The 24,429-nt window shown below is 30.5% G+C and overlaps 1 protein-coding gene across 1 annotated transcript in view; it reads right to left on the bottom strand.

Moving 5' to 3' along the window:
• Positions 1–19,714, bottom strand: part of LOC137931007 (protein spaetzle 5-like) — a 42,205-nt gene extending 22,491 nt beyond the window's left edge. Inside the window, exons 1-2 of the mRNA XM_068774394.1 lie at positions 19,524–19,714; positions 12,474–12,549 (exon numbers count right to left, since the gene is read on the bottom strand). Coding sequence (XP_068630495.1) covers positions 12,474–12,549; positions 19,524–19,546 — 99 coding nt within the window. The 5' untranslated portion in view covers positions 19,547–19,714. The remainder of the gene's footprint in view (positions 1–12,473; positions 12,550–19,523) is intronic.
• Positions 19,715–24,429: the final 4,715 nt, after the last annotated feature.

Genomic DNA, 24,429 nt, shown 5'->3' with positions numbered 1-24,429 from the left:
CGACCGTGAACTTGTTGACCTGCGCTTTCTTTCCGACTATGCATACATTAGCCATGACAAATACTTAAAGATTGTAAGTAAGATAATATAAGTGGAATAAGCAGGATTTTAAGACCCAAAATTTTTGACATCACTGTTGTAAACATATTGAGGTACCACGGTCCTCTATATTCAACAGGTGTGTAGACCTCCTTGCCGGAACACAACCACTTGTCAGTAAAAATAGCGATTTCATGGAAACACATGGATTTTCTATTGAACGAAAACTCTAGCGTTTTTCAATTTTAACTATATTTATGAAGTTAGACAACAAATATGACTTCAATGACAACCGCTTCAATAAAAATATGCCACGAACACTATGATACGCCATTTATCCTAGTCTTCGTCAGTTTGTATTGCTAAGGCTTTTGTGGTATCTTGCGTGGTCCATCCATGAGGCTGCGGCGTGTTGGTCGCTGTCTATTTGCCTATTGCTGCTTTAAACCTGATAAATCCTGATGTGTTTGATTGAATAAACTCGCCATTTTTATAAAATATGATTGAAAATTTTTAACACACTATGAGTGGCCAATGTAGGTCTTTAATGATTAACATTTCAGCGTTTAGATGCCCACAGCTGGACGTAGGTCTCTCCAATAGATTTCCATTATAATCGGTTGGAAAGGGGATATCTCACGCTGCGCTTGCCGGTGTGTGGTCTCCACTCTAAAACCTTAAGGCTCTAGCAGTCATCTATTCCGGGCACTGTGACCTGCCTACTGCCAATTCTAATTGCCAAACCTTTCCCCTGTTATCATCTTTTTTAAAATTGCAATAGATGTAACTCTGTATGTACTGTTTAAGGTATTAAAAAATTTGATGATTGTTTATAAAATTTATGTAGTAGTATTTTGATTTGAATAACTAAGTAATTTTTATCGTAACTTTTGTTCTACTTTTGATGAGTATTATTTTTAATTGGATTATAAATGTTTTTGAAAGTTTTGTAAAAATAATAAGATTTTGCTAGAAATGTAGTCTCATCGCGTGTGAAATTCGGAGAAATCTGTATTTCATCATTAAAATTAGAAAGATATTAGTCAAATGACATCACGTCGTTACGTTTCTTCGCCATCGATCATTGCTTTTATGTTAGAAGGTAGAAATTTATTTAAATTGTCAACGAAAAAATGTTCAACATGTTATTTAGTGTTGCACTTGAACATAATACTTTTAAATCATGAAATGGTACAATAAAGGCGTGTTTATTTTTTTTAAAACCGTTACAGAAAAATGAAATTGCTTAGAAAGGCGTATATGTTCAAAATGGCATTAAAAACTTAATTTATTTTCATTGTGAATAAATTTTCTTCTTATCGTACTGCTATATAGATACTCTTCTCTATCTCGCCGTACGTATAGCTTAACGCGGTTCAGCTATTTCTTCTCTTCTTGGGGATTACTACACGGTCCTTCTATCTCCTACCATTTCTCCGGGGCACTTTATATGCACAAATTCGGAGACAAATTCGTCAAAGCCCTCACTTAATCAACTAATTATAGATCTTCTGTCTTGTCACTCAACAAATTTTAAATGATTAGAACACTTTAGTATCTTCTTTGCGCCTATCGTGACGTTTTTAAATTTATGATACCAGAATTGCTTTGGAATACAACAAGTTTCCAGGTCAAAATAATACGTGACATTCTCGAAAACTATCGAATAGAATTAAAAGCATCTATTATTTGTATTATTAAAAGAAGAATTAACTAGGATTTGCACAAAAGAATTTAAACATTTTATACAAGAAAACTATTTCAATTGCTGTCGAGTCATGTTTCAAACGTTATTAGTCAACAACGACTGATGATAATTGGCACATGTAACCTTTGCAGGCTTTAAAGGCTTATTTCCTGAAAAATATATCCGTAACTAAGCGTGAACTGACCTGGAATAGGAGGACTTCTTTGATTTTTAGTCCTTGTATTGGCTGGTTCCTTTGGTTTGAGCATTGTTCACGACATTTCTGGGTTACATCATTTGCTCAAAGTGATTGCTTAATGGGAATCAAACACAATTAAGCTACCATTGTTTGAATTAGCAAAACTTAAAAAAATAACTTCTTTTTAGAATATTTACTTCTGATATATCCTGTTTTTTTATGCTTTAAACATATTTATGAAATATATAATTATGGACAACACTATGCCAAAAAATAAAAACTTTATATTATTATCGATATCGATATAAAGTCAATGTCACGTCTCTATTCACAGCGGTCGCGTAAATTAACTTGTCGCTGTATATCTTTTGCCGCTTACAAATGAAAGCTTACGTGTCTTATATCTTGACGGCCGTGTGACTTGATTTATTACTTTTGAATACATTTAATAATCGTAGACAAGGTGAAAGAATGTCTTCCCATACCGATGAAAGAAATAATGTAACGTCCGAGGCAAGATATCTGAGACCAGCCAAGCACTGTTACTAGAAAAAGGTTTGCGAGAAGTTTTTTACGATCTCATGTGACAAGACAGAATGACAAAAGAACACAATTTGATAAAAAAATGGATCAAAACGAGGTTAGATAGAATAACATTTTCTTATCCCTTAAATGCATAATGATGTAAAACTGCATCATACCACTTAAACGTAAAATGAGAGAGTAAATCCATAGTGTCGTATATATGCAACATAATGTTTTTTTAAAAAGTAAGTTTAAAAAATATTATGTACATTTTATTTTTGTTTGCCCTGCATTTTAGTGTACTTATCTGCAAGATGAACATTTATTTTAAAAGTATAAATAAAAGTCATGCATTTAAGGGTTAAACTTAAAATACATGGTAACAAAGGTTCCAGAGACGGCTTTCCTTAATAGAAGCCCACGACAAATTAGGTCCGTGTTTTTTATTAAACAATTCATACAATATATACGTCTAGTGGGAATCGAATTGGTGGCCTACACTATATCTCGCAGTCTTTTAGGGCATCCACTAGGATATAACAGCGTATTGAATCAAATAATATTACCTTTTATTATTTATTGTACACTTTAGGATACATTTAATTAGTTTCACAATAATAATAAAAAAGTACACAGGGCAATCTTATCACACGGGGCAATCCTCTTACAGTCAACCATAGTATCGAAACGGTAGAAGTATAAGTAATGGGTAGTTAACGTCTAAAATATACATATATACAAACATACATATGTGTGTTATACACACTTATACTTATAATAAATAAGACATAATACATATTACGGTATGATACATTTTGTAAATATCATACAATAATAAATAAAGACATCAAACTGTTTTGGATTGCACTTGCCACAGAAAGAATAAAAAAACAGAGGAAGAAAAAAATATGTATAAACCGATAAATAATCAGAGCTATATTAAATAGTGCTTAAGCATTTTTAAAGATCGGTAGTGAGTTAGCACGTCTTATATTCAACGTTTAATAATTTCACAATCGAACGGTCTGTGAAATAAAAGATTTTGCTTTAAACGAAGAAGTATATATAATATTATTTTAATACCAGTATCTTTTTAATCACTCTTAGACTCTCTTTCTTTGCCTATTTCTCTTTGATGAATAGCTTAACTAAATCAGGAAACTTAAAATTAACTTTATCTACAATGTCAATCTTGTCTTTCTTGTTTATATATGGAAACTTTGACAGTAGGAAGTTTATTAATTTATTTATACTTTATTGTACACCACAGATAATCAAATAATTAACGTAAAAATAACATAGAATATATAATACGTTTATATTACGTTTGACTTTTGGAACATTTTCATATTTGTTTATTGCCATATAAAGCCTTTTTAGGCAATAGCCTCTTTACACATTACGACTCTCACGAAAGTTTCAAGGACTCGTTTTTTGAGTGGACAAGCGGCAATTCAAAAAAGGCTATTTGTATAATAAAATTATCACGTTTGCAATTACAAGCGTTAAGTGTAAAGTAAATTTAACTTTTCAGAAGATTTCGAAAGTTACATTTGACGTCGTCTTATCAAATATATTTTACACTATGCGTATTACTTAGCAGAATGGTTAGTTTGTTCATATTTAAAGAGAGTCAGATACATGTTAATTAATTTCAACCACAAAGTTCTGCGGTGGGTGATCAGATATTACAAAAATGTTTAACACAAGATTTTGAAACACAAAACCTTAAGCAGGTATGTATCATGGTATTTCTTCATCATGGGTATCATGTTGCCAGTCTACCTATTGTATTCTATTGTTCGTTAACACTTAACAGACATGAAACAAACACAAACTGCATTCTCTACCACCTCCACACTCACATACGTATAAACGTATAAATAAATAAAAATTTTATTAGGTTTTACAAACTATTTAAGAAAAGGACCAATATATAGCTACTTCCGCCAATGCAGTAGTAGTCGTGCAATAAAGTGCACCGCCCGCCAGCTGATAAATGCGCATGCGGCAAACAAAGCGTGGGCGGAAGTAGCTATATATTGGTCCTTTTCTTATTTAGGATGGACTTCCGCAAAATAACGCCTGAATCCATTAGATATTACAAACTATTCGCCGGCGATTTCTTCTAAGAATAGGTTCCTTTATTAGAATACTAAACGATGATAAAATGTTAGATAATATTATAAATGAGTTTTAACTTATTTTTGTTATACTTAGCTATTCGTACTTTGAACTATGGTAGCCCACTGGTAGACGACTGAGACTTGTAATCCCAGGTCACGGGTTTGATTCCCGGGATGTTTTATAATTAACACTTCACTCACAAAAAGTATATAGAGAATGGACAGCAGTGTCCTCTGTTTACCATAATACAACACTGCGATCGACAATCGGCCAGACAAGGGTGGCAATTATGGTATTTCCCCCCAATAGATATCTTTGAAGTAGGCCTGTAGTTTATAGTGGGCCTATATGGGCAGAAACAATGACGACAATAACGATTCGTACTTTTGCGTTTAAAAAAAATTTGTTATATTTCGCTGCATAAGGAGAAGGACGCTGATAACTGTGACATAATTTATCAGTGGTACAGTCGTCAACAAAATACTGCAGTTGTCACATAAGGACTTGACGCTGACAGTTTCAGAATATAGTCTATAATTTAAACTATAATTTATGTAGGCTATGAGAATTATTTAAGTTTAAATTAACCTTTTAGTAAAGACAAGTGACAAGCTCGAGCCGAGCTAGCTACTAAATCAAACGTTGTTACTACACTCTAATATAACCTGTATTACATTTAATTTTATAAATGTCTTAGTGTTTAAAGTTAATAAATTATATCTTAAGTATGCATACCACTAAATATATAAATAGCGTAAGATAGAATGTAAGAAAAATAACTATTGAAACGGTACATTTGATAGCTCGTTATGAACTTTACAAACTAATTGATATATTTACTATTTTCGAAGAAATTAAAAGTGTAATCCTTTCCACCGAAGACAATTTATCTGAATCGTTTTCGGAGTTAGGAGAGGATCGGTTTGAGTCGCCGGTGCGTGTGGCACTAGGTCGCACACAGATGTGAGGGCGGCGCGTTTTAAAACTGAATCGGTTGTCGTTCACGTGCCGTGGGATTGAAGCTGGTGAGTGGTCGATACTTTCGAGTCAATAAGCTCAGATCGGGTTCATAGTTAACTGTGTTATCTGACGTAGATATATTGTGACGTAGATATATATGACGTAGATATCTGTCTGTAGATTTTTCGATCCACGAGGCCTGAGTCCGAAAAAGCTGTAAAAGCCAGAATGGCTAACAGCGTCCAACACCAATCAAATATAGCTAGAAGTTTAATAGTTTGTGCAAAATTATATTATCGTCTTAACAGTCGCAATGGTCAACATAAATCGACATAAAAAACAAATGATTTAATTTACATTTAAATAATAAATTTAGCGATCATTCGAGTATATATTGCAAGCATTACCTCTTCGGTATTTTAATGCTGCTACTCAATAATTTCAAGCAGTACAAAGTATGTCGAAACAGCGAGTTTTATATATTTTTAATATTGATGTCTCATGTAATAAGCCATTAACATAAGTACCAATATGGCGTCTATTTTTACAATATTATCCGACATTATACAACGTTAAGTATAGAAAATTTAATTCCAAATCATCCTTATTTCATGTATTTAGGGTTTTGGATCATGGAACCACAATTTAAAATTTAGTTAATGCATAATATTTTTTTTATTTCATACATATACATATATACATATACATCATACATAAGTTTAGATCGATCATCTTGGTCATCTTTGTGGTCTATGCCTGGCAGTAAGCGTCTATCACCTCACACGATGGTGATGATTTTGATTATTACGTTACAAAATTCATATCAAAACAGAAGCTCTCATAACAAAATGTAAGAATATAATTCAACGTGTTATGTTTGAAATTGACGTCAACTAAATACAACAAGCATTGTGACAGTTGCGACCTCTTTACTCCGTGAAAGGTCGATGGTGGCTTCTGCGAAAGGCAAACAATTACACATTGGTAACGCGTGAAGTGCTATTTCATTCTCTATTATTGACTATCAGTTCGAATTTGTATTTGGATATAATGGTTGTTCTTTTGACATCAAATATTAACGACATTATTTCGCTTTCAAATTATACATGTTGAATACAATGATTGTGGCTTGTGTTCAATCTAGATTCGTTTTTAAAGTTATTATTACTTTCAATTGTTAAATATTATTATAATTGACACGGGCGATTAAAATATATTTTATTACTTAATAAAAATATTATTGGATAGTAATGATCGACGTGCGTAATAGCCGAAAGAAGACGATGACAGCAAAATTTTCCGTTTGCTTTTAAACTAAATTAAAATTACAATCAGTTACACAAAGTTTTTCTTGTCGTCGCCCATATTTACAGGTCTATTGGTTTTAGGAGTAAAAAATTTTAAAGGATTATATGTATTGTTAATTGCAATTATTTGCCGTTATTTAATGTACACACTATCTAAAAATTATAATTTAAATAATTATTTTAATTACAGTATATAATAAAATATGGAATACTACATAAGTACTAAAATTGATTATTGTTTACTATCTGTCATTACTGACTATACTTCCACAATTTATTGGTCTGTTTCAATCTAATAATAATACAGGATGATTATAAATAAGCTTTAAAACTTTTTGCTGACAAATTGAACTATACATTTACCGCTTTTATTCTTTTACATCAATGACTCTTTGTATTTATATAATAACTAATTTTGAAGATTTAAATATTCCTTTCTTTCAATCCAAATTGACACATGTCAGTTTATCGTATGCACCTGCGTTTTGTCAAGTGAATCAATCTAGACAATAGCCATTATTGTTAATTCAGCGATGTAAACTGATCTAATAGAGTTAAATTGTTAGCACCTCTTTTATAACGTTGTAACTTAAATATAACAACCTATATTATCGGTACGCTTCAATTGTTTCGCTTAGTATGATCACAGCAATCAATAGTGTTTACATAAGTTACAATAATAACATATACATTGAAATTTTGGTCTCACGAATCTTTTATGAACATCTGTATATTACGCATGGGTATTTATTCGAATTGAAGAGTGTACGCATCGCTGTGTTTCGGTATTGTAAAATCAAAGTTATTGTAAACATTAGAATAACGAAACATACCATTAAACAAGTTGATTATAGATGTAAAAGCTCCTGTGTCAGGGCAAAGCTTTATAGGTTTTAATTGTATTTCTTTCAATCTTGTATATACTCGTAGAGGTCACCCTGGAGTAAGTCTTTTTTTTATTGGAATGTTACAGGCTGCTCACTTCTGGAAGTACAGAGTCTGCATTAAAAGAGTAAACAATAATTAATTTTAATAAGTAATAATATGATTTTTTTCTTAACATATCATCATTAGATTATTTATTATCTCCGAAATTATTGATTTTTGATTAGGGTCTACTGTAAATTATTTGACTGCAAATTTGCTGTATATATGTTGTAAATTCACCTATTTAAAACTTTTATATCTATAACAAATTACCTTATAAAACGATTTAAATTACAAAGAGATTTTTTCGTAAAATGTAACCTGTATGTATATTAGATATAGAGGTACAGTAAAGCGACTTGAAAGAATTTTTAAAATAAATAATTTAAAATTGTTATTAATAAAAGAGATGTCCTTCGTGTATGAAGCTTAATACAAAAGACTTCAACGTTTTAAATTATTTGTACCGCCTTTAACATAACATGCTACTGTATGTTTTGTGCAAATTCAAAAATAGCAAATTTTATACAAACATCATATTTTGATTACTTTATTTTGATAATTAAAAATACTTATAATCTTCATTATTAATATATATTTCGATAGTGGGTACATAGGTAATTAATGAACGATATACTCGTATGTAAAAAATAATGTCTCATTCTTGTGTACTAAATGTATCCTAACCTAAAAAATCCAGTAAAATATTAAAAACAATAACATTAATTTAGATGAATATGTAAGCATTCATTTATGTTTATTAACCTACTAATTTAGATAGGAAAAAAATTATCTCTATTGCCATATGTCACGCTATGACCTAGCTATAATAACGGCACTAGCGATTCATTCATCTTTTTTAATAAATTTAATAGAACTTTATAGGAAATTCTTTTGGATAAAAAAGAGTCGAGAATTGCTCCAAGAATTTAATTAACAAATTTCCAATACTGTACAGCCTCGGGAAATCCTTTTTTTTTGTACTAACAGCGTAACAATGTCTTCTAAGATTTTTAATTACAAGTCTCCTAATACTCTGTAGATACTCTATGGTTTTGAAAAAAAAACTTAAAATCAGACAGAAAGTTGAAAAATTTTAGAATATGTAATGACTATTGAAACTTTTTTTAGCTGCGTCCTCTGCATACTATAATAACACAATGTGATCGCTAACCCACCTGCCAAATGTGGTGATTATGATATATCACCACTATAGATATATTTGAGGGAAGCCTATGGGCTGAAACAACGGCGACAAACTTTGAAACTTTTTATAATTGACAGTTCGCTATGAACTTTATTTGACAGCTCGCGTTCCAAATTTACACCAGCCAGTATTTGTAGATAACATAATAAATTTATTTATTTTACATTTAACCAATAATTAAAGTGGTGACTCTGAAATATGATATATTAATTTATTTTTATCTATTTGAGTGCGAAAGGTCAATAAGTTCTCGCTAAACAAAGCTTATGATAGCTAACGAATAATTATTTTGCTGTGATGTTAACTTTTAAATTTATCACAGGAATTGATACAATTCTCCGCGTGATATAAATTTCTGTTCGAATAGTTCGCAGAAACGATTACATATGAAATAGTTTCCTATTTCGGTTAGTGAAGGATACATTGTGGGTGGGAGACAGTTACGTCATACTCGCGCTGGCGTGGACCATTTGGCCACAGTTCAGTTTCTAGTATTGACCTTTAATTGTTCGAAGTTATTCACTGGTGTCGTTGTTATTGTTTTATTTAACTTATATAGAGTTTTAAAGAAATTATTTTATTTATTATTTGTTGACAATTGAAATTGACAGAAAAATTTAATACAAGGAGCGGTCTCATCACAAACGAATACTGCTTTCAAATAATTAAATTAAAATATATATTATTGAAAGAATTCATTTATTTAAATTTGAATATAATCAATTGAATAAATAACGAACTAGAGTAATTTATTGAAATATTAAATAATATCATTATATATAAACATTAACTGTATATACCTACGCAGTCATAAATAAGACTTCGTAAAAATACCCTTAATATATAAATTGTTAGTTAGGTACCGTAAAAGCTAAAGTAAAAATATAACGGAAGTTCATATACTTTTCAACCATTGTTTTATAATATCAAATTTCAAATTTTAATGATAGGATTGCAATAAGAATCGAAATTTTTACAATAATTATCAAAGTGATTGCGAAAGTGCTTGATATTCTCAAATTAGGATTAAAAAATCACAACGCCTACTGTCCGCAAAACATATTTTTTAGTAACCATACTCCACTATGAACTTGGATAAAGCTACTTTTCGTAACATTTATTAAAGTATGATAGATAGCGAAACAATCCTCTGTGCCCCGTATTATCGGTAAAACATTACGTCAACAGCAAAACGCCACAGAGCAAACAAAATACAGAGAGCTTAGCTTAGATTATTCACCAAAAATTATTGACTTTTTACTCGCTCAACGTATGACATGCTATAGTACAATATAGAAGTGATTGAGATTTGAAGCCGGTTTTCTAGTGTCGACAACAAGGCGGTAGACATTCCGTGGTTAGGTTCCCTACGAGATGGACGGACGATATTGTCAAGGTTGCCGTAAGTCGGGTTTACGGGCAGGGTAAGACCATTCGCTGTGATGACCTTTGGGGAAGCTCTTGTCTTGCTATAAGCGTCTATCGGCTGATGAGGGATTTAAGAGAATAAGATATTTCACTTTTTTTCACGCCACTATGTCACTATGAAATCATGGTCTTTTTATCAGCAGTATCATTATCATCATATTTAAGTCGTAGGGTATCATTTTCCAGCTATAGACCACCTTGAAGACTTCTAATAAGACAGGTCATTTGCAGCATATCTCCAGCTACATCCGATGACCTTAACAAACACATCTGTCCAACTCTTGACTAGACGTCACGCGCTGAACTTGCAGGTTCATTGTTACCAGTCCAGAACCTTCTTGCTTCATTTGCAATACGTTCTTTTTGATCTGTAGACTGCCACTGCACTTAGTCAACCCACTGAGTTATGTTTGTTACTTTTGTGAGGTTACGGATCTCATCAATACGTAAAAATACAAAATGTAGCGTCTTCCATCAACCTTAGCACGTTCATCAGTCTATCTTGTATAAGGACATAATAGTCACTATCACTATTTCCGTATTCCTTTTTCTGACGTATTACGATATATGAAACTATTTCGGTGTTAATGTTACGATAATCTCTCTTAAATATGAAACATAAATAGAACAGTAGAATCTACAAAACTTTTGCAATAGCCAGCGCATAACGAAGGCATAAACAGTTTTTTTTTTCTAGATTGCCAAAAGTCAACAACATCCATAGACATACAGCCTAGACTTATGAAACACTAGGCGTAGGAGTATACCACCGTGTTTGAGTTAGTTACCTTGAGACATAATTGTGTTACATTAGCCCAGAACTTTCACTAGCTATGTCGCCCTTCAAACTGGAACACGGTATGCGCTTTATTGTTTTACGAAGGAAATAATCAAAAAAAATCTTATCGCTTCTTAATTACATATCAGAATAAATAAAAAATATTTTCTATTATTATTAATTTGTTTAATATAATTATAGTTTTTACGACGGGGAAAATACCTAGAGGAATAAAAAAAACCTATGTTTTAACTTTTAAACTTTCAGCACTGTCTTATACTGCAAGCCAGTTCAAAGTGTAATTTCAAATGTAATTGATTCTATGGAGGTTTACATAGTGTAATGTATTTCTTAAACAGAGGTTGTTATCGCATTTCGTGTTATAGAAACAATAATAAAAAAATCATGTTATTATTATAATATGAATTTATTTATATATTATAATAATTTATTACTTTTCAAAGCACAGATAAATTATAACACCCGTCTCCAGGTGTCAAAGATTTGAAGCGAATCAAGACAAAAGGCGTAATATAATGTGGTAAAATAATAATATCATATTCTGGAAAGCGGTACAATAAAAAATATAATAAGTACATTACTTAGGTCTTACAATTAACGAAATTAATAATTACTTTTTATAACTAATCCTTGTATATTATAAAGTCAAAAAACAAAATAAATAAATAAGGTGATCACTTTATAATACGTTTTAGTTATTTGTTTGGTTGTTCGTTTCTCTATTGGACTGCGTCCGGCCAATTGTTTCTATTAAAACTGTAGCGAAATGATCACAGTTGTCAAAATGCTTTCGCTTATCTGTCAATCTTTCGGTCTAAAATCTAAGAACGCGCGGCGTATGATTTGTAGGCGGTTGTAAAAACCGCGTCTCACGCCGAAAAATATTATGAAATAACTATAAGAATGGCAAACGGCGTCAAATGACATATGTGTTGTTGTTTGTGAATTTGTATTAAATCTTTAGTGCGGTGATGGAATATGGAATTAAAGACTATCTTATATCAATTTTGAATCAATGTTTGATATGTTCAAATGAGAGGTGAAAATAATTTCTTTAGCATGACAAATAATTTATTACGGCATCGGTGTATCTAAAATTGTAGGCAGATGACTTTTAAAATAAACTGTCTATCTTTCATCCAAGCGTTTTAATTTTTGTGCTCCAGCTCGTTAGGTTTTGTCTCTAACATTGCCTATCTGACCTGTTAAACTCACCCACAGTACTAAGTCTGTTGAGTGAACTATTTACAAATAAATATTGTACCTACCAGTAATATCACCGCATAAATCTTTGACCGCTTCATTGTGGTGATATTGACGCGAAAAGCTTCGTGTTGGTTCGATCTGAAACAAAATATATTAAATTGAATTTGCATAAGAAAACATGATGGATCTTTTTGTTTATTGTTATTAAAAACACATAGTGTGAATTATGTAAAATTGTACTTCGGGAATCCAACATGCGGCCTACGACCGCATGTCTGTCCTCCTCCGCTAAGCCCATTGCTCGTACATCGTATAGCTAGCTCATTTGATGTCAATTGTTGTATGAAAAACTCTATTCAAAAATTAAAGCTTAAAGAGGTATAAAACCTTTTATTTTTGTAAAAACCTCAATTATGAGAATAAAAAATATATTAACCTTTTCTTAAAATTTTATTCATTTACAACAAGTAAATATTTAAAAACACAAAAATGTAAAGAATCTGACATTAGGTGGTTTAAAACGCACATATTAAAAAATATTTTATTGTAACCTAAAATTATAAACCAATAAATTATTCATCAAAAAACCGTACAATAGTGCAGAAAACAAAAAACGAGTTAGATAATTGTACGTTGTCAGAAATGTTTCTTCGCTTGTTAAATACGTTATTAAGAGATCCGAAGGAATAACCGCAGATAAGTACGTCAATTTCAGTTCGGGCCGTAACAGAGATCCGCTCGTGCGCGGCCATGACACCGGGGATTTCTCTGTCATTGTTATTGCGAGGTTGAACACATCATTGTGGATTTTATTATTTGAGTTGCTTATAAAGTATCAATTTGGAGCAAGCTGCTGCAAACTGAAATTTCCTGAAGTTTATTGACCAAAGATAAATCATGTAATAGGATTAATGTTCTTCTTTTGGGACTCCTCCGAGGTTCACCACGATGACCAGTCTCTCTAACTATGTCGTCGGTCCATCTAGTGGGTGACTACCCACGCCACGTGTAGAAGCTCGTGATCTCCACTCGAGAACCTTTCATTGCACGAGCGATGTACCCCGCCCACTATCACTTTAAACAAACTCCTCATTTCCTACTCGATCTTATATTATATGATACTAGCTGATCTCGTAAACGTTGTTTTGCAAAAAAATTAAAGTTTTTAATTAACAAATAAAAAATAAGGGTTAATCGTAGAGGGGTAAAAATTTAGGGTTGTATGCATTTTTGTATGCTGTATCATAATAAAAGAAAAAAAACTTAAAAAATTGTCTAAAAAATAAAAAAAATTTAGGGATGGACCACCCTTACCACTTAGGGGTATGGAAAATAGATAGTATCCGATTCTCAGACTTACTGAATACGCATATAAAATTTGGTAAAAATCGGTCAAGCCGTTTCGGAGGAGTTCAAGTTCGAACACCGTGACACGAGAATTTTATATATTAGATTAAAATTAATCTGGATTAATATAGCAATAAAGAAGGATATGCTGGGAACTTTGCTACGAGACTCGAGTCCCTAAAAGAACCAAGGTCATCGACGAGGCTTGAGTAATTGCTCGTCTGAAATGGCAGAGGCACGTCGCTTTTGCAACTGACCACAGACTTAGATAAGCTTCCACGAAGTAGACCGACGATAGACACATAGGTCGTTGGAAGCGTGGAGCCCAAGACCTTTGTCCGAAAAATTTTGAGCGAGGCCTATTCATGTATCTAGTGGGCGCCTATTGTCCGAAATGATGACGATGACGATTATATTTCGCATATAGTCAATTGTGATGAATAGTGAATAATTTGCAGTGATTAATTCGCTCAATATACTGACGATAGTTTTTTTACGTTGCTTCTAGGAAATATCAATGTTCAGTAGTTCCGATAAAATAAAGTTTATTTGTTTTCTATGGAGAGTCTGGAATTTAAAAGTAATAATACTTGATTTATTCCTCATTTCCCCATAGAGACTATCAAAGAGTTGTATTAAGAGCGATATATTGTAAAATAGAGTCATCACCAATAAACGAATCGGAGAATAAATTGTAATAAAAACGAAGCCTCCAAAATATTTAAATATAAGAACCGATGATAACGATTTTGGCGAAAAATTAAATATATTTTTTTATTTGTAGAACAAATTAAAAATTTTAATTAAAAATAATAATTTCTGTCATTAAATAATATATATTCGTCACTACCGCGTAAAAAATCTCTAAGCTAGCAGTTTTTTAAAACAAATTCGTTCGACAAACAATAGCAGTAACGATTCTCACAGTAATAATTTTACAGTCTATATACACGCGGTGAGAAGGAACCAGTTGTTATGTAAATCATAAGTTTGGTCATTACGAAGGGGATTTTTATTATAATTAACGACATTTAACTACTGTATTTTAATTAATTGCTTTAAAAAATATTTAATTACTCATGAAGTCAACGGATTATTCTTAGCAGAAAAATGTCAATAAAAAAATTAAGAATTAATTGTGTTAATATAAAGTATTACGCCATTATCATCACCAAAGTAAATGTCATCTTTTTTTAAAATGGTAATGACAGATCACATCAAAAAATATAAATTTGTTAATAAAAGAGAAGCTAATCGGTATCCAATTCCTAAATGATCGTACTTGATAGTTTTCTTATTTCAACTTTGATCTTAGTCGCTATATTAAATAAATAAATAAATTTAGTCTTGTGTTCAAATAACGTCTTTCCTTATTTCTACTTATTAATACTAATTTAAAATTTTTATTTTATTTATACGTCAGACATTTCTACTACTTTTTATTATAATAATTTATACTACGGCAATATCTATCTCGTCTTCTCTTATTGTATCTAGAGCACCAAAGAGGCTCTTGTCTCTCCTGCCCATCTTACTAGACAGGAGACAGGACTTCCTTATCTAGGGAAATATTTGCCATCTTTTCTGCCGTTTTTTGCCGTAATTTTTTCGTATATTTTTTTAACTATACAAATGTACGTATTGTGAATCTCTTGTGACGTCAGAGCTTCTAATATTTTTTCGTATTTGGTAGAATATAATGCCTTATTATAATCTACTAACCATAAGTAATAATTTATCACGTATTCCTTCCATTTCAGAATTATGTATTTTATGGTGTGAATGTGCTCGATGGTTTACAAACCACTAGAAAACCTTGCTTGTTCTTTTGGCAGATTTTCATTCTAGGTCCTATATTATTCGAGGAACTCCTACATACGTTTTCTTTTAAATTTTCTTTTATAGATATTATTCATGTTATATAAGTTATATCCTAATGCGTAGTTTATAATTAAATATTTGTCCGTTGCCATTTCTTTTGTCGGTATACAACCGACAAAAGATGGCAAAAAAAGCAAAAAGGCATGTTTTTCACTCTGACCAATTTTGTTACAAAAATCCAAAACATTTTTTTTAAATTTAAAGGCTTCATTGTTTTATTTATTTTCGTCAAAAAGATTTTTATTTTCTTTATATGCTTTTAATGTCTAAACTATTAAAATCTGATAATGTTTAAGATGGCTATTTTGTCTACTTGCTTGGTTTCAGTTGATGCTGATACTGTAAGCCAGAGGGTTTTTACAACGTCATCAGAATTGAGTTCACGGAACTGGAGAATCCGTGAACTTACAAAAAAAATTTGCTTGTGTTATCGTACTCTAGATGTACGATGACGTTCGCACGTAAAAGACAGTTCTACCATAGTAGAGTTGTGTAATGTTGGTCTTTTTTGTCTTACATTCCTTTGAATTGTATCATATTACATTTTAGGAATTTGTTAACTTGTTATCCCACATCGTAAATTCCTGTTATTGAATATTTATATTAGAACTTGTATTACTAATATTCTTCTATTTTTTCTTGCGATCAACATCGTCACTTATACCAAGTTATATATATATATATATATGTGTATTATATATGTTTTAACGCTCGTTCTACTTTTATTAGCTTTTCGTTTAACTTTAATGATCTTGTATTTAGCGATGCCATGTATAGTATTTTTTTTTAACCGTTGCTATTTTACTGATAGCTTGGAGGATTAGTCGAGAATTCTGCGGTGACTAAACATATTGGGGAATTATTTATTTTTGAAATATATTACATATTTATTTAATGTAAAAAACCTCTATTAGGAATAAGCAAAGTGTGTCACATAGGTCCTCAGGTGAATGCCTTGTTACATCACAGCCATAAACTATCGCGCCCTTGCAAAAATAAACAGATCATAAGGAAATGTTACGAAGCCAAAGGTTATTCGGTGCGACGTGAGTTAAGCTAAAACAGAATAGGAAAGGTTTATATCGTGGTATGTTACTTAACCCCTTGACTAACGTTCGTTGAAAATTTATATAAATTATACACGTTGAGACATACCACGTATTGAGATATTTCAGATCACACATGAAGTATTTTCTGTTAATATTGAGGTTATCCTTGATCTTGATCCGTGAATTTGGATACAGGATGATTGGTAATAGGTATAAAAGCTTTAAAGGAGTGAATGTAGCGATACAGTTGCTTTCAAATAATTCATGGTACATTCTATCCAAAAATCAAAGGTTTCAGAAATAATAAATAACATAATGATAATAAAGTTAGAAGAATCGTATTCGAAATTCTAATTACAACAAATTAATAATAAATATTATTTACGATTAGTTTTTGTAAACTTTTTTTATTACTTCCTTTTTAAATTTACGACAATTATGGCAGTAACAAGACCTAATATTTTACACCTATTTACAATCAATCTATATTAAGTAATCATTCTGAAATAAGTTACCGTTATTTTTTTCTGTAACAATACTGCAGACCAAAAACTTCTAGCGGTACAGTGTCTGCAAGGACAGATAGTAAACAATAATCGACAGTAATATGTAGTAATTTGAATTTGGAAAAAGATTTTTCTTACTTTACTGTTATTGCTTAACTATACATTAATTTAGAAGCTTTTACACCTAGAATCAATCACTGTTTTTAGAATTGGGATTATTAAGCTTCTTATATCATGTTAGCGGAAAAAATTAGGATTTTTTTTTATACAGATCTATTATGGAGTCTTGACGACCCAACGGCTATACAAGTGTTACAAAATACTTAGAAGTATTTTATGCAAAACTTACGAATATATATTAAAATAGAAAGACATTGTAATTCAAAACTTTTAAAACTAATCCGATAAAATCCACAAGTCGATAGTACAAAAGCTTAATAGTTTTAACTTTCATAATAAAGACATCAACGAATTCTTTTAATAACAAGATGATATTGTAAAATTTTAATTCAGATTTGATATGATTTTTTTTAATAATTGTAAGAGTCATTTACAAAACTTTCATTAAAAAAATGAGTAAAAAGAAATTAAAAGTAATTTGTATAGGATTCATTTAAAATATACATGAATCAAAAAATGTACGAAAAAAATGTAACAAATAAAAAAAATGTTCGTTACAAGACCATATCTTTTTAATCTCTTTCATAATTGTTTCGTTATACAATTATATATAAAAAATTCATTTTATTTATACAATGGATCCGCTGAAAATTTTTTATATCTTTCAAATGTGATAGCATCAAATCAAATCAAAACAAATTATCCACCATGTTCTTATATTGACATATTACATATATAACTTACGTAATTAGGAGATGCAAAGAGTGTTAATTTGCGATAGATTTTGTAAGTGATATTTTGATTTAATTTAAAATGTTTTACACGAAATCTAAGACATTGATTTATGCACGTAGCATGCAACATTAAAGCAAGTTTTTTATTTATAATTAAAAATAAAAATATGTCTACACTTTTAATGTGTATTAGCTCAAAGAGTAGAATGTATAAGCTAATAAATGATTTACATATTTTGAGTGGTAAGGAAACGAATATGTCCATTTTTAAAAAGTCATCCAAAAAATTATATGCATTGTCGTAAATAAATACACCACAGTTGTTATAAATTGACAATAGTCATATTAAAAATGTAGTGCGTATAATATAATTCTTAAAAACATTCCAAAATTTATAAGACAACGTATTCGTTACAATATTCAATTACAATTCTTATAACCAATAAGCCCCGCATGTGTAATAAAGTGGGCAGCTTAAAGAACCTATTATATATTAATCTAAAGATGTATAATATAGAAATATTAGTACGATAAGGTGTATCACATAGACTTGCTTTATGTCAATAATGTTTGTCACTAAAACAAGGCTCGACTTATCTAAGTATAACAATATGTATTTGTTATTCTTTTATCATTTATTGAAAGTAAATAAGTCATTAAACCGACGCAAGAGGTTGCCTTTGTATACCATATATAACAATACCGAAAACTATGTTGGTACAAGTGAAGTACGCAAAAACAATTATTTAATTTTTAAATGTATACGTAAGTGATATTTTAAATTTGATGTTTTTCAGTAAGATTTTTAGTAAGTGTAAGTGCGTTCTTGATATATATTTACATACGCACCAAATCAAGTTGGATTTCCTGAAATAAATTCGATTTAAACTTTAAGTTACACTTAGTAATAACAAATTAATTACAATAATAAATGTATTTGTAACATATAAAAAAACGTACGTAAATGTGGGCTTTTATCACATGAACGTATAATATTTTATTTCATATTATATATTGTACACGCTAAAAGATTTATACATTGTTGCATAATAGTAAAGAAAAAGTACAATGGGAGTTTTATCACACGAGGCAATTTCTTCCAGACAACCAAATTATGGAAACGGTAGAAGTATAAATAACTGGTAGTTAACGTGTACAAAACATATACATATGCATATAGTATATATACTTATAATAAATTAGGCATACTATATTTTATTAGAAAAAGAAAAAATGAATTAAAGGATAAATAATCAATGATCTAGTAATATGCAATATATTTTGTTAATAAAATTACAACAAGATATATATTGGGGAAAAAATTAAAAATAGTCGTTGGTTGACGTGCTAGTTGAAAATTAGTCTTGATTATTTACATTCGATTATTATTAATTTATACATACATATTATAATTAAAATTAACACGTTATAATTGAAAATAAGAAATAAATTAAGGAACGTTGAAATCAACCTACCGTCGCAAAGTCCACACACACATACACCCGCGAATTATTCGAATCGTTTTTATTTATCGATCGTAAACGTCTAGAACGGACCTCACTAGATCGAATTTCTCGACGGCGAATTTACGCACGTGCATCGCTGCATTCGCATGGAATGCCTGGTAGAGCTACGCAAGCACTCGCCGTGGCCTGCGAGCGGGTACTGCCGAACAGCTGGCCCGGCCGACGTAAGTGTGCTAATCGCGCCAACACACTCCGCATAATCGAATGAGAGGACATCTATAGAGCTGATCTAACCAAAACCCAAAAAAAGAGTGCGGAAATAAAATAAGATGTGAAAAAAATATTAAACGAAAAGAAATGACCATGTCCTTCCACAAGATAGGAAAACGAGAGGTCCCTAATAGCAGGGGCCCTAAAAAACCTAATAAAAGATTGTTTGGCAGCTCTGATTTTTCGTTAGGCCTGTAAAATTAGACTATTTCCTATTATGTGCTTGTACTTCATCATCATTATTATATCAGTCGATAGATGCCCACTGCAATGCATAGGCCTTCCTAAAAGATCGCAAAGATGACCGGTCTTGCGATGGCTGCATCCAGAAACTTTTCGCGACCTTGACTACGTCGTCGGCCCACTAAACGGGGTCCTAGACAATGCGTGGTCAGGGCAAGTACGAGTATATGTTTATTTACTTAACACTAAATAAAAACACAACCACAGTTCAATACCTTTGGTTATTGTCTTAGACAAAATCTTTCTACTATGAATCCATTAAATAAAACAAAACATTAAAAATTTCGCTTGGTAACGCTAGCCTAGTATGAATTATACTAGCGGTGTATTTTTTAAGTCAAGTCACTGTTACCACCAGTTTAATTTTTGCATTAATAACAAATATTGTGACTTAAAATATTACGAATAAATTTTCACTAATTAATTTCTTTGTTTTTGTCACAAACACAATAGATAGAAAAAAAGTTGTTTTTATTTCTTATATAATTTCAAAACAAACTATAGCAATAATAAATATTTTAAGTTGTAACAAAATTTATCACTCTTGAATATTTTTTGTCACACTTCAGCAGCTCTTAGAATGTCCCACCTGACATAATCGAAAACCGAAACAACCTACTTACATGGCAAAGAAAGCAATGCCTTAGACGCATTGTAGTCCTCTATGTTGCCATCTCCTTCCGCGTGACTCCCACTCGCCTGTGAGTTGTAACGAACATGAGATGTCAAAAGATGACATCTGATCTAAATACGCATTTGAATATTATGTATAACTAAATATAGATATATGAATTTCACACAAGGTCGAATACTACATGTGTTAGACTCAGTGACTCGAGACATCTCCAGTGTTACGAAAACTTGTCTTAATACGGAAAATATTTCATGCACTTTTATTGACTAATCGTCTGAGAAAGAAATAACTTTTGCATAGCCTTGTAAGTTGCGGCGTCGCTAGATTAATGCATTTACAAATTTCTCTGCGTCTTATTTATCTTCATTCGTTTATTTTAATTTCATACTTTTGAAGTTAATTATTAGAAATTTAATATAAAATATATAATAAGTGTAACAAACATGATATTTGACGTAACGTAAATTGTTTGTATGTACTACTTAACGCTATTCGATCATATTTTTAAAGCTTGTAGCTCTATTTTTTGCTTAGTATAATTACATGACGTAATACTGGAAAGGTGCTGACGCCTATGGTTAGATATTGTAGAAGCGCCTATGTGATCCTGTTTGACAGTCCTTTTCTGTGAAAAAAAAACATTAAAGAAATGTACAGGTGATTAGTTATAGGTGTAAAAGTTTTAAAGATGTGAACTTATAATTTAATTACTATGGATGATGCAATAAAAGTATACCTTTTCCAAAAATTCATAGATTTAAGAAATAATAAATAATGTAATGATAATATAGCTATCAAATCGTCTTCAAAATTCTGATTACTGCATAAAATTATTATTGTGGACCATCCAATTCAATGTATAATATTTCAGTATCACCATTTTGCACAAAGTGATTAAAAATAGATGTAACAGCTTTAAATCTTTTTATTACCAAATGGGCTATGCATTCACTCCATTAAATCTTTTACAGCCATAACTAATCAACCTGTACATATAACAGAGAGGTTTTTTTTATATTTATCATCGTTTGCTTATCGCAAATCATTACAAGATCAATAAATTAATATCATTTCCCAGTGATCACTTTATTTATTGATAATAATAAGCGACGAATACATAGTAATAACTTATCTGTTGAAGCAACGCTTAAGTAACAATTTCTTCTGTATGTAAGCTTTTTAAAAAAATATCTATTTATGTAATTTTTTGAGGATATACACGGATAAAATAATAACAAAAATATCGGAAGCTAATAATGTTTTAAATGAAATACTGAAACGTGTTCGTTTATTTTTATCGCCGTCAAATGTTTCAGCGCTGGGGCTGGTATCTTAAATTGAGGTACTCTATATTTTTCTCGAAGTTTTTACATTCTTTCTCTCCATAAGAACTTACTACATGACTTCACAATAATTCAAAAGTAGCTGAGGTAGTCGAGTTTTTGGGCTTTGAGTTTAGCAACACAAAGTGATTAGTTTTATTAATATAGAAATAGATATGATTCTAAAAATTAATTAATAAGGAAGTGATATAATACTTTCACAAATTAGTAATTTATTGCTTTTTCATAATTTGTGATGATTTCTATAATAAAATACTGAGAGAGGACGTAACGTCTCGTTCTAATTTATAGTTCGAGTTAGACTACAGACATATGCTGTAGTAATTACTTAAGAAAATGTTTTGTATTTTTGTAACTTACCCTTGTCTAAAAGCAAATTATCCAGGTCAACACCAATATTCGCTATGTGCACTTTTCGGAGATTTGGAAAACTATTTTTATTAATTTATATAGTATAGTTTAGTTTTTATTTAATTTTATTATTTATTAATTTAATTAAATCGTAAGACTTCTTTGTTTTTATGCAATATACGGTATTGTAATTGCTTAAAATAATTATCAAATGTGTGTTAGAAAATTTTCAAATTTTACATAACAATTTTTAATGTCTTTAATATAATCCTTTTATTACGACAAAGTACCTAATTAAATTTTAGTATTTTAGATCACTTTTGCTTATACAGTTATAAATTAAGTTAGGAATTGAATTGAAAGATGATTAAATTGGTGTCAATGTAACCAACATAAACAATGTTTCGTAATAATCAAATATTTTCACATTGTAAATAAATCCTCTTGGAGCTAACTTAGAAATAAACGTGTTAAGTATTCGTTACATAAAAAGCATTGCCCTAACAAATCAACAAGAACAAACTGGAAAGTGAAATACCACTTCCTAGTTTTAAACCTGTATATTTTCACCGTAGTTTTCCTTGCTTTTCGCGTCTTCGTAGTTAAAATATAACTAAGGTGCCAATAGTTTTAACGAAGCTCGTTTTCTTTACAGATAACTTCACACTTTACATTTAACAGTTTGCATTTATGTAAAATATTAAAAGATAAAAGTGATTTACTAGAAATATTTCGGTCATTATATTTAAGTACACCAAATCCCTTGTAATACCGAGGTGCCGAAATTGATGTTTAAACTCTCCTAGAGTACACTAAGTTCAACATAGGTAACTCGATACGTAAAGATCTTACTTTTTTTCATGTTTCGGTCGCGTCAATGAAAAATAATTTCAGAAGTTCACTGTGGTTTATATTTATATTATTTTAAATAAACAATTCTCTGAAATGAGTAAAGGTAAAAATAATAATACGCTAGTTGTGTTCATAATGAATGATAGACAATATTTGTGGAAATGAATCAAGGCATATTTGTTAATTATTTTATAGTACCTCATTTTTAAAAATGGAAATAAAAAAAAACTTAATGAAAATACATCCAAGTATCTTGTTTTTTCTCAGAACATCATATGTATTCCTTTTGTTTTTATCAACTATTTTTGATTGAAATACACCTAATTATATTAAGAAATTATTACAAGGTTTTATAGATATATTCTGTTAATTACGAGTTTCTTTTGAAACATATGATAAAGTAACTTTATATTTATTAAGCCAATAGTTATTTATACAAATATGTAAAATTTATGTGTCTGTTTATAATATTAAAATAACAGCTTTTTACTACATGCAGATGAACCACATATGGTATATATACCAAAATTACATTATTTTACTTTTTTGTCTGTCTGTTTGTTTCGTTTAATCTCTGAAATGGCTGAACCGATTTTGACGGGGCTTATAGTGGCAGGTAGCTAATATAATAAGGAGTAACTAAGGCTACTTTAATTTTACGAAAATTCTTTATAAAAAAAAACTAAATAAATTAAGTATTTTTTTGTTAAAACCCACGCGTACAAAGTTGCAGGTAGCTAGTAAACTAGTATATAATATGAGCTCAAATTAGTTTCATATAACATAGTACAAAATTAAATATGTTTGCATATAGTAGGCTGTATTCAAAATAATGCCAGCTTATATCTAAAAGATTTCAAATATTGTGATTTTTTTTCGAACATTTAAATCTGTAACAAAGCTTTACTAAACAATGTTGATTATCAGGCATAGGAACATTCGCTGTGAAGGTTCTTTAGGGTAGATTTATTCACAAAGGAACGATTATGTTCACTTTAACGTCTAAAAATCCGTAAAGCCTATCGAATCCGAGCGGATGTGGCAACCTGTCCTATTGTGCAATTCACGTTCGTCATCGAAGCTAATCGCCTATTCCGGCAACGCATCTACTCTGGTTTCTTTTTATATTCTAATAAAAGTGACTATAAATGGAGTTAAAATGCTTTCCCTTTTTATTCAGATTGCAGACGCACGCGACGCGGTCAGAATTCTGATTATCATC

This window comes from Battus philenor, unplaced genomic scaffold, assembly GCF_028537555.1.
Source record: "Battus philenor isolate CCGP_79_NKW_IND1 unplaced genomic scaffold, ilBatPhil1.0.hap1 SCAF_7, whole genome shotgun sequence".
NCBI classification, from domain to species: Eukaryota; Metazoa; Arthropoda; class Insecta; order Lepidoptera; family Papilionidae; genus Battus; species Battus philenor.
Note: the sequence above shows the minus strand (reverse complement) of the source record. Positions and strands in the feature narration are given on the sequence as shown.